This window comes from Grampus griseus, assembly GCF_964374135.1.
Source record: "Grampus griseus genome assembly, chromosome: 11".
Lineage (NCBI taxonomy): Eukaryota > Metazoa > Chordata > Mammalia > Artiodactyla > Delphinidae > Grampus > Grampus griseus.
The window spans coordinates 18,689,913-18,704,650 of NC_139005.1; the positions used below are offsets into that span (position 1 = coordinate 18,689,913).

The 14,738-nt window shown below is 37.1% G+C and overlaps 1 protein-coding gene across 1 annotated transcript in view; it reads right to left on the minus strand.

The window, feature by feature from the left end:
• The window catches only part of SOX5 (SRY-box transcription factor 5), a 395,723-nt gene that overhangs the window by 188,426 nt on the left and 192,559 nt on the right, over positions 1-14,738 (minus strand). Inside the window, exon 7 of the mRNA XM_082665854.1 lies at positions 9,923-9,991. Coding sequence (XP_082521980.1) covers positions 9,923-9,991 — 69 coding nt within the window. The remainder of the gene's footprint in view (positions 1-9,922; positions 9,992-14,738) is intronic.

Sequence of the window (14,738 nt, forward strand, 5' to 3'; positions counted from 1 at the left end):
CATTCTGGTATCATAAAGGTATCCTGTGTTCTATTTACCTCTCCTTTCTCATGTTTTTTAACTGTTAATCTTTCTTTTCTGAAGAAAAGAGCCAAATAAACACGCACACACAGAGTAAAAAGTCAATCAGTTTCTCGTTGCCTGTAAATTACATAAAAATTTACCAACTCTTGAGTAGAAATTAGTACTCTGGCTAGAGAGCTCTTCGAAGGAAACTTGCCCTGTGCTAGGCACGTCTGGAATGTATGTCTTGACTCATGATATAATTACTCTTCGTAGAATTAATTCATTTTATGTTAACACTGTTAATTTCACTGGATCTAATTTTCTACCTATTTGTCAACTCTCTTCAAAGATAGGAGATAGAAATTCTTTCTAAAGACTCTGTGAGCACTTCCTGCTACCACATTTATTTACCACACTAACTGTATAAATTAAGGTGAAATAAAAGAAGTTCATTTAGGCCAACATATTGACTTTTGACCTATATTCTCCAAACCTGTTATTGATAACTTGCTTTGTTTTGTTTCCCACTATTTGATAATTACATTCCCGGGTTTCATCTAAGCACTGATGGATTCTGCTTTGTCAACTGGTAAGATATGAACTGTAGAGCCTCAGTGAAGAACAACGTTCAGCTTTTTCCACAGGTAATGATGTTTAGTAAAGGTGGCAAAGCCATGGGAAATGCTGCTCTCGGTCTGCTTTCCGGGCCAGTCTCAGTGATTCCATAATGACCACACTGGATTAAATGAAACCAGGGTTCACTTCAAAACTCATACTGCAAAGATTGGAGAAAGAAAAAACACAGAAACGGCACAGAAACTGGATGACAGAAAAAGGAAAACAACATGAAAGACTGAGATTCCACACAAAAAAATGAGGAAAAGGAAATGACCTCCTTCCTTGAAATGCATTGTTTATGTCTTTACTGAGGAGCCCAAGTCAGGATGAATGAATTACAGAACCAGGATTACAGCTTCCAAAAACTGTTGTGACCGTCACTTCAACAGAATCATCAACTATAGCTGTTATTTCAACTAGGGTCTCAATAATGATACTAAAAAGTTTAAAATATCAAGGTCATTGTCTAAAATTATATATAAACTCATACTGTTTGACAAATTTAACAAAAAGGGGAAAACGATGGTGAAATTCTCCATATCTATGTCCCTTGTCCCCACTATTTTCCCACCAGAGAAACTAAAAAATATATTCTATGTTATACAGATCTTAGAACTGCATATTTTGGTTTTGGAGCTTCGAGCTTCACCTTCACCTTTCATCATCTTTATGAGGACTCCTTTGTTCCCAGATACTGTTTACTGTTCTGAATATTTTCTCCTATTTAAAAAGAAAGAATTCTTTTTAAATGATGTTCTGATTTACATTTCCAAGATAGACTGACCATGTGCATATATCTCAGTTCTTTCTGGAGACATCATTAAAACAATAAAAACAAATAATTTATAAGCCTATGTCACATAAGATAATTAAGAATAAAAGGCATGCACAGGCAAGAAATATGACCAAAGTTCTGGAAGATGAAAAGCAATTGTAGAGTGTTAGCTGATGAAAGTGGGTGAAACAGACTAGAGTATACACGCAGGGGGTTAAGTGAAAACAGGGCTTAATTTTTACTCAGAATCACCAGAAAGTCTTAGGACTTGGAATACTAGATATGAGAGAGAACAGGAGTTTAAGACCTGGGTTGAAAACAGTAGTATTATTTGAAAGTGGCTCTCGTCTTCTCCCCCAGCTACATCACACCCACTTCAACAGAAACTGAATAGTCTAAGGAAATTTACGATAGCTAGCGCATGATCATTGGAATCCCAGAACAAAGACCTTTCTGTACCCATATACAGGATTCATGTTATGTATGGCCAGCTTCCTGTTCTCGCTAAAGCAGTGCCCACCTGTTGATAAGTGTCATTCATAGTCAGAGCTCCCAGTCTACTTGTTCTTATCTCATTCTTAAATCTGGATGGGTAACCAATCATTTTCTAATTCCAGTAGAACTTCAAGCTGAAAGAGTAACATCAAGATAAACAAGGAGGTGAAAATGAGAGAAAAGATAATTTAAGGAAGTGAGAATTTAATTTTTTTGGTAACACCCTCAAACATGTATACCCTGAGATATTCAAGGAGAAATGATCCATTAAACAATAGGATAACCTGAAAAAAGAATTAGAGAAAAGAAGTTGCTCATGGAAATTAAAAAGGTAATTTCTCAAAGATCCAATTAAAAAATTTAGGAGATAAAAGTTTAGGCAATCCCCTAAAAATAAGAACCAAGAAACAGAAACAAAAAAAATGAACATTAGGAAACATAGTTACTAACCCAGAAAATACAATGTCTGCCTAATAGGAGATCCAGAAAGAACTGAAAAATAAAGGATAAAATGGTCAAGAAAAAAAAGACAAGATAATTTTCCAGAGCAAAAGAACATAACTTTAGAACAAAAGATTCATGGTGCTTACAAAATAATAAATGAAAAATATCAGAATATATGCTGATACTTTTCATTTATTGTGAAATGCCGCAGTAAACAGAAGATACTAAAAGCCTTCAGAAAGCAAAAATATTGGTCACACCAACAAAAACATCAGATCAACATCATATTTCTCACAGATGCGAGAAGATGATGAATCGATGGATTTGAAATAGAAGGGAAATGACTTCCAACTTACAATTTTATTTGCAGCCAAATTATCAATCAAGTAGAGGGGTAAAAAGGAGCCCCTCCTTTTTTTTTCTAGGAAGTTTCTTGATGTGATTCTGGAGCAAAACAAGGAGATAAAGCAAGGAGGATAATATAGGACCTAGTGATTCTCTCGACCCTGGAGAACCATAAAGGGACATCCTAGAATGTCGGCAGGACTAACTAAACCAAATGAAAGCAGAAGAACAGAGGACTAGGGAGAAGGTGTCAAGGAAGGTCGGATTGTGGAGATCTGGTTTATTCTTGAGAATTTACGGAGATAATAAGGCAACTAATATGAGGAAGAAAGACTAATGAAAAGTCAGTTGGAAAGTTCAAACCTACACAGAAATGAAATACGGAGCACCTTATTTAGACTATGCAGGAAAAATATATAGACATATTGTAACCTAAAAATCATCTACTGATTTTCAGTTTTTAGGATTAACCAACAGGTAAAGCACAACAGCTATGTGTGTATGTGTATATTTACACATACATATATACACACATGTATTATATATATTTAGAGTAAACACACAGATAACAGAAATTGGCAGCTGTGTGTGACAGAAGAGAGATGTCATCCTCATCCGACAAGGCAAGTGTTAAGAGACACTATTTATAGTTGATTGAGAAAAGAGGTGTAAGTTAACTATTTAAAGTTTAAGAATATCTATTGGAAGGACTTAAATGACTTATGTCATTATATTACAGGTGAGGGAGGGGTATAGGGGAGGGTGCTGGACTGGCAATACCAGAACTAATTTCCAGTTTCCAAGTTAATGATATTTAAAGTTGATAAGTCAGAAACGGCACTATAATAATATTTGATATACAGAAGTATAATAAATACTAGAAGGCTATTAAAGAAAAACAGATTTTAAGGAAATCTTTTCTGAGTGAAAAGATTGGGCACAGTACAGAGGACTGGGCTCGGATGGTTGCTTTCATTATTCTCTTGTACTCTTTTAGCCATCAGGTATGTGTTATATCAATGCAAATTTAAAAATATATATGCATATCAATCTATCTGTATCTCTATCTACAAAAGCAGGTTTGTCCAGACAGAGAAATCATATGAATGACTGAAATTCTATCATTAGGTAATCACCAGGAGACGTACGTAAAGAAAAAACAATGCTTAAAGGATTTTAAAGTGGCTCCCTCTGAGTAAAAGGACAGACCTGCAGTTATCATCACTGCTCTTTTAGGAGAGGACACCCATCTTCTCAATAGGAAGTTCTCCTTCCAGGAAGTACAAGGAAGAGAGGAAAGTCATTTCGAAAGCTGGTACTTTGTATCTCCATATTTCCTCCTCTAATAATCTATCTGAATGTCAAGAACTATATCCTCCCAGTGGTGGTATATTGTATTTCATACAGAAAAACATTAGTCGGAGCTCAAGGAGTTAATGCATTTCCTTCTTAGGTTGAAATGCTACCTTAATTATATGGTGTTTATTCTTGGCATTTCCAGTTTCCTAAAGAGACAAGGTTACTTTGCAATCTCTTTGTGCTCATGTATATGTGCGGGGTCTTGTTGAGGGGGGTAAAATGCTTCCGACTTACCACACTCAGAGAAAGAAATCATAAATCAGCAGGTCAGTCAGGTACTATTATTTCACCTTTAACGTTATTATGTTTCCAATGCAATATTTCAATGGATTTCCTTCTGCATAATAATTTATCAAGAATTACCAAAACTCTTAATGAGCTCAGAGAACTTTGGCTCCAATAAAATGAAACCTTTATCACAAATTGGTTGAGCCCATGACTGCAACGTAATCATTCAACTGTATATAAGTCAAGATGTATTTTTACTTCGTAGGAATAAGTTCCCAGGGAAAGAAAACTCATTTTAAAACTTTGGCCATGAAGCCTTAAATGGCAGAATATTGGTGAAATAAAAATGACCAAGACTTGGGGAACTTGGAATCCAGCCATGGTTCCACAAGCAACAACTTATGTGACCTTGGGAAAATCTTCTAACCTTATTTGGTTTCACTTTACAAATGTCACAATGAGAGATAGGTCAAAATAAAGGCTTTCTAAAAATCTGCCGTAGTTCTAAAATCATATAAATTTGGAAGAGTGAACTTACACTTTTCAGTGGCTACTGCCATGTAGGTTATATATTTTTTTTCCTAGAAATTCTCCTCTATGGAAATATTCATTAAATTGTCCATCATCAGAAAAACAGAAAAAAGTTTTTCAAATGACTTAGGCAAAAACTTTTACCACTGTGTGCTCATTACATGCCAGGGATGATGCCATTTAATCCTCAGACTAACCAGGTGTGACTTAGGTACTATAATTCCCATTTAATAGATGGGAATAATGAAACTCAGAAGGACTGAGAAATTTTCTCAAGATCACATAGCAGATGAGGTACAAAGATGCAGAAACTGAACATGAGTATGTCTAAATCCATAGAACCTGCTCTCTATCTTTTTGTTTAACCATTGAATACACTTAAGTTTCATACAGTTAAATATAATCCTGTAACACCTAAAGAATCAAGCTCTCTCCTACATACTATGGAATATACACTGCACAACGAAGAATACAAAGGAACAGAGATTTGTCCTTTGCTCAATCCTTAGCTCCAGACAGAATCAGTGACCCAAAGCTACTATTAGTCCTGCATGTGCTTACCTTATGAATCAGAAACAATGACAGGGGGTTATTAAATACCAATTCTTTGCCCCCAAGAGAACACAATGAACAATAGTTGGAAAAGTTTATCAGAAGAGGGAATGCAACAAATATGTAGCATCTCTTATGACAGTTTAAACACTGAGCTTCCAGTATGGGAATCATGAAATTATGCATTTGAAAAGAAGTACAATATCTTTAAATTCGCCCTTAAAAATATTTAAGTCAATTTCATATTAGAGCATGTTGTTGGATTGACCCTCTAAGATGCTAATAAGAACTTTAAATTCCATTAAGTATTATTGAAAAAGGGTAAGAAATTTAAAACTAGGACATGCTTCCCCTGGCCCCCCCAAACACACACCCAAAGCTACAGAAACGGTGTCCTATACAAAGCTTCAAGACAAAAAGAGAACTTGAGTCTTCAGGAACATTCAGTTTGTTGCCATGATGGACGCTGAATAGAGGTCACTCATTCATTTACTTTAAAAGGTTTTGGTAACAGTGAATCAGGTCAAGATGAACCACTCGTCTAGGATTGTTACTGGAAACATAAACCATCTAACAGTATTAGAAACAGGCTGACTTATTATAAAAAAGTCAGGAAATAAAACTGCTGAAGATGGGCACTATAGCACAAGCGATAGAGTAAAAGAAAAAAAAAAGATTACCCTCAAAAAATCTAGAAGGGTATTTTTCTCTGAAATATTTACAAATTTCATCTTACGTATTAATGTGCATTAAAAGTTAGCTAGATACAGTAAGTAAAAGTGCAAAGATGTTCTTTTTTTTAAGGACAATAAACAAAAACATTAAAGAAAAATATTGCTGGATAGTAGAAAAGGAAGACTAAACCTTCTTAGTGTTCCTAAAATTAAGGGTCTCGTAAAGAAAGAGACAAATTCTTGAGGGAAGATGGGATGTTTCTGATATTATGCATGATTTTATTTGTAGAATGAACTGATTTATGATCTTGTAAAGAATGACAGAAAATTCTCTTAATTCTTCTTTCAATCCTCATGAGTTATGTGAATAAACTTGGAAGAAGGCTATAACTCTATAAAGTCTTTATAAAGAAATAATGTAGATTGAGTTTTCAACCCAATTAGAATCATGCAATTTTAGAGCCAAGGTTGCTTTTTAAAGAGATAAGAACAGTTCATAAAGAATTGACCCTAAGTGATTAAATAAACTGGCTAATTTGCCAATTCCTATGGCTTTTTTCTCTTTCAACAAATAACTGCAGAGTAAAACTTACCACCGTTCTTTTCATCTGGAGTTGAAAGAAAATAGAATTAACAGGTCAAGAGAAATTTTAAATAACCTGGGTCATTAGAATATGTGAATGTCTGTTCATACACACACGTACAAACTTGTTCATATGTTTTTAAACTTGAATGAAATATACTTCGAATGGAATAAAGATGACTAAATTAACCTCTCCTTTAAAGAGAGGAAAGAATGAGGAAAATGTTAGGGGACATCACCCTCCTGTCATTTAACACAGCTATCAAGTGTGAAAATTCATTCTGCTCTCTTACCTATCAATCTAATCCACCTCACAGATCTGCTTAGACCATCTAACGTACTGCATAACTTTCCCAATATCTGAACCCAGTTAACGTCTTGTGTATTTATAGCTGAAAGAAAAATTTTAAATGTAGCCCTAACTGTGGACTAGTAACACTGCAGTCCACTATTATATCAAGCGAGGAACTAGAATGCATTGTTTTCTAAGGTCCAAAGGAACAATGGCACAAAACATCTAAAAAATGCAATCAGGATGAATAACGTAAGTGGTATGTTTTTTTCTACAAGGTCTTAAGGCTCCATATTTAAGAAAGAAAAAAAAGTAGATCAAATTCAAAATACACTATATATTTTCAGATATCAAAGAAAATTTAATCTATGGTAAATTCTTATGTGAGCATTGATTACATATTGACAAAAATTCATTTCATAATAATATTTGTTATACATTTAATTTGCCTTCTACTATAGCAGATTTGATTTTTAATCTTCTCCCTCCTTGTCCTATGCTGACAAAGAAAAGGAAGAAGTAGAAAGAAGAAAAGGGAGAGAAAAAATTCTATAAAGGAAATATGGTTAAAGATTTATGTGGGGACCAAAAAGGATCTCCTCCATGTTTTTAATCTTCTGTTTCTACATATGTCCCTACATCAGTGCTTCCCATATCTCTCAATAGACTAATTTAAATATATTGTGATTTTCACAACTATTAAGTGTTTGTTAGACAGCTCCAAATTAACAATTTATAAAATATACTTTAGAACTATGATTTCAGTTAATGAATATACTAGAAGCTGTGAAAATTAATTCCTTTCAGACTGTCACTCTTGCTCGGTATTTATTTTTTGCCTGAAACATTCCCAGGCTTTTTTTTAAAAATAATAGCGTGATAGGTTTTGACTCTGTCGTTATCATTTATCTGTACTAACACTAGAAAAGAGGACAAATACACAGATATAGTATCTCAGCATCTTTTAATGTTTCCCCCAAATTACTGTCAGTGTGACATTATTTCCTTTAGGGACTACTGGATTTTTTTTGGTCTACCCTGTGAACTAGTGGAGGTCAGCAGCATAACATTTTGATCAAATAGAAATTCTAAGCTTTTAAAATTCTCATACTCAGCAAAATTTCAACTAACAGTCAGAAAACTTTGCTTCTGATCCTGGTTCTACCTGTAACTAGTCATGTGATCTTGGGCAAGTTATTAAACTTGGCTCCAGCTCGCTGGAATACAGTTTCTATAGTCATGTCATTTCTAGAATAGTTTAAGGTACTTCATTTAAAAAATGCTCTGCCTTATAAAGTACAATGCTCCATGCTCTGGAGCAAGAAATCCTCCAATTTCAACATTTTGTTATTATGACAGAGCTTTAAATCCACATTATGAATGCAGTGGTCATAACTGTGGAATAATTGCAAAACAAGTAAGTACTGAAGGCGTTGCACAATTTATATGGTCAGAAAACACAGCTGATTGAGCCTTCTACATATTTATAATACGGGTTTACATACATTTTTGCAATTCTATTTAACAAAAGATTATCTCAGTCTCATAAAAATTATAAACACTTAAAACCATTGGTACCCTCATCAAATCACAGTGAAACGAAGTGACTTGCAAAGGACCACACCACTCACTATGGAATTGTATCTGATTTATAATGAGAAATTGCCATAATAATTCTATTATCTTTGGTTTTCAATAATCAAAAACATTTTAAGTGTAGATAACCTCGTACCATCAACTAAAATTACATTCAAAGGCAGCAGGCTTAGGCTAAACATGAAACCCGAAAAAGTTTTAAACCATTGAATGAATAACCACACTCCAGATATGGACAGATAGATAATATCACATTAGAAATATGCTGTTCGTAATTAAGGAAGGCACGGAGTCTTGGATGGAACGTTTCACTGATGTTTCTCTGTCTCACTGAAACTGTGCTCATTAAAATCTCAGGTAGAATAAGAATGAGTAAACCTTGACTGGGCTATATAACCCACAGTAAAGAAATTAAGTGTAGCTGACCCAGTTAGAAAAAATGGGATAAACTTTTTTGGCAAATAAGTCTAAACATGATAAACATGTGGATGAAATAATTTTGACATGTTTGCTTCTGTCATTTATATTTACACTTAATAAAATATATTGGATTCTCAAGATACAGCTTCAAGAGAATGATGAATTTCTCCCCAGATAAGCTGACTGCAAAACTAACAGTTGATTTCCGATGGATGATGTCCCGTAAGGTTGGAGTCATTGCTCCATGAACTAGTGTCCTCTTCTTGCTAGTCATAGCAAGTATGTATTGAGTACTTACTATGTGCCTTGACACTACGCTAAAGCTCTCCATCCATGATTTTATTAAATCCTCCTAAATACTCTACGAAATGAGTGCTTTCAGAAAGGGAATTTTCAGAAAGGGAAACAAATTTTGGCAAAACGCATGCCACAAGCAAGTGGTAGAGACAGGCTATCCCTGGCGGCTTTGCTTCTCATCATTGCAAATTTCCACAGAAGAAAAATATGGAGGTTATAGAGCCCTCAGTCTTCGTTTCTCCACGCAGTATGAAGGGTGAAATTCGACTTGAACACTAAATCGTTACCCTCCCTCACTTCCACCTTGATCACACGTGGCTCTCGAGCCTACTGTAAAAAGTTCTCCCTGCCACCGACGTCTAACTGAAAACCTTTCTGCTTTGGTTCCCCTGCACCTCCCCCATTAAGAACATTTCCAGGCACATATTAAACATTAAAGAATAGAGAAAATGAAACATTTCTCTACAATAATTTCCTTTCCGTGTAGGATAAAAATTACCATCAGCTTGCCTCCCCTAAAACATCGCGACACAGTCGGGCCTGTGACAGAGCCACCGTGTGCAAGATTCTCATGGCACGTGGGTGACACGTCATGATTAGGCTGAAAGTAACTTTTATTTTGGAGCTCATTTCAGTCAGGTCACCTGAAAATGAGAAACAAAATCTATTTCTTAATTGGAAGTCCGTATGAAATTATGATTTCTGACCTGGATCTGTTGCTGAAGCAAATTGATTTTGTGTTGTTGCTGCAGAAGCTGCTGCTGTTGTCTTGCAATCTGCGGAGAAATGGCACATGAAAAATTTAAGAGTATATTACAGTCCCAGGGGGAAATTACCAATGTTCTGTGTCTCAAAGTTTGATGTGACACTGATTAAGCTTATGAAGATAGATGTGCCTGCGCCCCTACAGGACCAGCAATTCATCCTTAAGTAGGATCAGACAAGATATTTAGACTTAGGAACAGTTATGCTTCTTTTGGAAAACGAAGCTTAAGACACAACAACAGTGGTCCAATCCAGTGTGAAATGCTGGAGTTTCCAAAATCCCTCTTCCTGGCAGTATGTTAAGGAGGTACTACCTCTGACGTGTTCAGCCCTTGGAAAAGAAAGAGAATATTTCACAAACAGGAGGGTGTGTGCCAAAGAGTTCAGAGCAGGACAAGGTACTGTAAGATGCTCTATTCCTTAGTGAGGTTCTGGTATGCTTTTGTGTCTTGGTAAACACTGTCATTTCTGCCTCTCACAAACTGACTGCCGAGTCCTCAACACATTCAATTCTGGTCTCTACTAACAGGATTCTTAATAAAGTCACCAGTCACTTCCAATTTTTTAAATTCTGAAGTGTTTTCTCGTCCTCACTGCTTGACTTTTCATCAGAATTCAATACTCAAGCGCTTTCCCTTGATCCTGAACTTTCTCCCTTGGCTTCTATGACATCACATTTTCCCTGTTTTGCTCCTACCTCTGAGTCTGATGCTTCTCAGTTACTGTCAATGGCTCTCTCCCGTCACACAATGTTGTAGGCTCACTTTAGACTCTATTCCTTTCCCTCTATACCTACATCCACACGTACGCCAAGTGATCACAAATTTGTTTCTCTAGCCTGGATCTTTGCTTTAAGCTTTAGACCCATTTATCCAACAACATTCTCAAAGGCACTACAAATTCCACAGATTCAAAACTAAACTCAGGAATTAGCCCTCAGTGTGTTCATCCTAAGTGTTAAGCCAGACGAGCACAACTGCCCCCTGTTTTTCACTCTCATAACATCCTCTACCTACTTGATACTATACCACATGCTATGATGTTATATTTATTTTTGTTTTTGCTTTAATAGACAGGTTTCTGTCTCCTAGGTAGAAATTCATAAATACGGTGAAGTTAGGGGTCACGTAGATTTTGCTCTCACCACTTGCGCAAAGCCTGAAGCAAAAAGAGTACAGAGTGAACACTTGATGAAGAGTGCATGAGTGAAGAGACAAGAAGGAAATTCTAAACACTTCATGAGATAGGGCAGGAAACCTTCTCACAAGAATGTAACTTCTCATGAAACTTATAGCTGCCTTACAAATACGCTCTAATTCTTATTCTCAATGCTATGGTCACTATCGTTTTCATTAGGAAAGTATATCCCTTAACCTCTGTATCAGAAAGCAAAAAATTCAGGAAAAAATTTATGCAGAGTCCATTACTATGAATGAAAGTAAAGAACCTATATGATGAGGTTGGATCTACATGGCTGCACAATGAACTTTTTATTTCCCCTATGTACGCTGGTACAATTGTAATTATTTTAATGCTTTTGTTTTATCTTAGGAATACAGCCTAAAGAAATTCCTTTTTCTCTTTGAAGAAAAGGAAAGGAAAAGGTAGAAAACGAAATACCACTCTCTTCCTTAAGTCCAGTTCTTTCCTCCCACATATCAATATTTCAGCTGATATTTAAATCCTTTTATAAGTGCCTTAAGATTTTATTAAACTAACCACCTCATAGCCCTCCACACTTCCTCCTGTTCTAAGTCACTGCTGCCTCTTGCCTGGATTGCTGTGATAGCGTCCTATCTTCTCTTTCTGCCTCTGCCCTCGCTCCCTGCAGCCTACTATAAACCAGCACCAAGAGAGATCCTTTTAAAATATAAGTTGTGTTGTGTTATTCCTCTTTTCAAAACCCTCTGTCTCGCTCAGAGTAAAAGCCAGTTTCCATATGATGCCTGCAAGGCCCTGTATGAGCTGGCCTCCTGCTATCTCTCTGACGTCATCTCTCTCTCTTCCCTTTGCCGCTCCGCTTTCCTGTCTGTTGAACACACCAAGGGTACTCCTATTTCCTGAGGGCACTACTGCCTCTGGGCCTTTGCACTTGCTTTCCCCTCCATCTGGAACACTCTTTTCCTAGATAACTGCATTGGTCACTCCCTCACCTCCTACAAGTCTCTGCTCAGCTGTTACCCTATCAATGAGGCCTTCCCTGAGCAGTCTTCTTTTTTTTTTTTTTTTTTGGCTGCGTTTGGTCTTCATTGCTGCACTTGGGCTTTCTCTAGTTGTGGCGAGCAGGGGCTACCCTTTGTTGCAGTGCGTGGGCTTCTCATTGCGGTGGCTTCTCTTGTTGCAGAGCATGGGCTCTAGGCATGCGGGCTTCAGTAGTTGTGGCACACAGGCTTAGTTGTTCCGCAGCATGTGGGATCTTCCTGGACCAGGGCTCGAACCCATGTCCCCTGCATTGGCAAGCGGATTCTTAACTACTGCGCCACCAGGGAAGCCCTGAGCAGTCATTTTAAAAGAGCCTATCTCTCTACCTGGCACCCTCATCCCTATTTTTCTGCTTCATTTTCAACAAATATTTTACTTATTTATTGTCTATCTCTTCCCAACTAGAATTCAATACACGAGGTATTTTGGTCTGTTTTATTCCTTGCTGTAACCTATTAACTAAAACAGAAGCTGGCATCAAATTGGTGCTCAACAGAAAGTTGTTGAAAAGATGAACGTGGAATGGAGCACAGAGTAGGGACACAGTGTACTGACTAGGGAGTGTTGGGAGTAGGGTCAGTAAAGGAGTTCTCAAGGTGAGAGAAACCTAACCTGAATCTTAAGGAATAAATACTAAGTGTCCTTCAGAAATATCCCTGTGTCCCGATGAAAAGATCAGTGACTACCAGAGTGGTGATGCTGTGAGCCAGCACTGCACGGCGGAGAGGATCTGGGAGAGCAGAACGGGCTCCAGGAACCTGACCGGTAGCTCTCAGGAGGGATCTTCTCTCAGGCTGTATAGGCAGCATTGCCTGGCAACGCTCCAATACAGTGGAGAATTTCTGGAAGAACCTAAGGATTTCTGAAGTTCTAAGGAGAATGTCAGAGTAAGTAAAAAATTCTAGAATCTGTTGATGATATTTGAGGATGGGCCAGAGTGTGAAAGAGAAAGTAAGGAGCCTTGCTCTCCATTAGTAATTGCTCAGATTTTTTAGGACAAGCATGCCCTCAGGCCCATCGAAGTATGGCTTCTCTACAAAGAAATATCCCCATCAGAGTTCCAGTTTCAGAGGCTCCTAGGATCTTCTGAATTCAGATGTCTGAAGGTATCGAGGGTTATGATCAAGAAAAGAGTGGTGTTCTTCTAGACTGTCACGGGCAATCATTCTGAGCTGTTTCATCACAGGGGTAGAGCAAGAGGAATAAGGGCCATCTCCAATAACAGGCTAAATATATACTTAAGGAAGATGGTGACGCATTTCATTAAAAATAAAAATATCATCTTTCAAGCAGAGATGAACCATCAAGTAGAGAAAAGTAAACAGAAGGAAAGGAGGGCTCCTCAAATGTAATCTGAATGTTCCTCCACCTCCTTCAACTCTGCTAGTTTACACTTTGACAGCTGTCTAGAAGGTTTTGCAGTATTTGTGTAGATACAAAAGTACCCTTGACTAAATAACAGCCCTCCTCCACTTAAGACGGTGAGTGCACTAAACGCAGAACATGGGACGGTAAACTAAGTTAGTCCTAGAAAAGATGTACCATCTTTGTATGTAAGCTCACCCTATGACACCTTCTGTCTTTCCTTCCCATGACTACCAAGCCTCTTTTAAGTAATACTTCTTATGCATTACCTCCATTTCCCCACTGTGCATCATTCTTCTACGTGTCAATTCTTATTATCTGACTTCTGCTACTAAAGCTCCAGAGAAGCCCCATGCTTAAAGGCTGACAGTGAGAATCTAAATGACTTCTAGTAGCTTCTTGCTTCTGGATATGTTCGTTTTCCTCTCCCTACCGGCTATATGCCAGCATCTCCCAAAGATCTCTCTTCCCTTAATTCCTTTCCATTTTCTCATGATATCACCACTACTCTCATTTAAGGCCTGTAAACCTGTCATTCCTCTGCATGAAACACCTTGGCCCTAGATATTAATACCGCTGCCTCTCATAGGTCATTTAGATCTGAGCTTAACTGGCAGATCCAACCACCCAAACTAAGATGGCAAAACCCAAACTTGTCATATTAATCAATATTTATTAAATTACTCTCATGACACTTTTTCAAATCACTTATCACTCTCTGAAGTTATTTTGGTAATTTTTCTTTTCCTTTGTTAATTGTCTCTCTTTCCACTAGAAATTAGGGGCTTTGTCTTTCTGGTTAATTGAGGTAACTTCAGTAGTTAGTACAGTGCCTGGCACACAAGAAGCACTTGATTACTATTTTTTGAATAAATGAATGAAACTGACTTTCTCCAGTGGTTTAAACTACCATCTCTATGTAGATAATCTAGGAAATGAGGCTCAGCCCTCTCTTCCAAGCTGTTAATTGATATTTCTATTCTCTCACATACTTTCAGATGGACAACCTGACGACAGCTCTAATTCCGCATAATAAAACCACCTGCTTTTCCAAATCTGCCCTCCTCTTGACCTTCCCTGTTACCCAGGCTCAACGCTTTTCCTCTCTCTTTAGCCCACTTAAAAAATTCAACTGACCATAATTCTTCCACCTATTTATCCCTTCTTTCTCTTTCTCCATGGTCATTACCC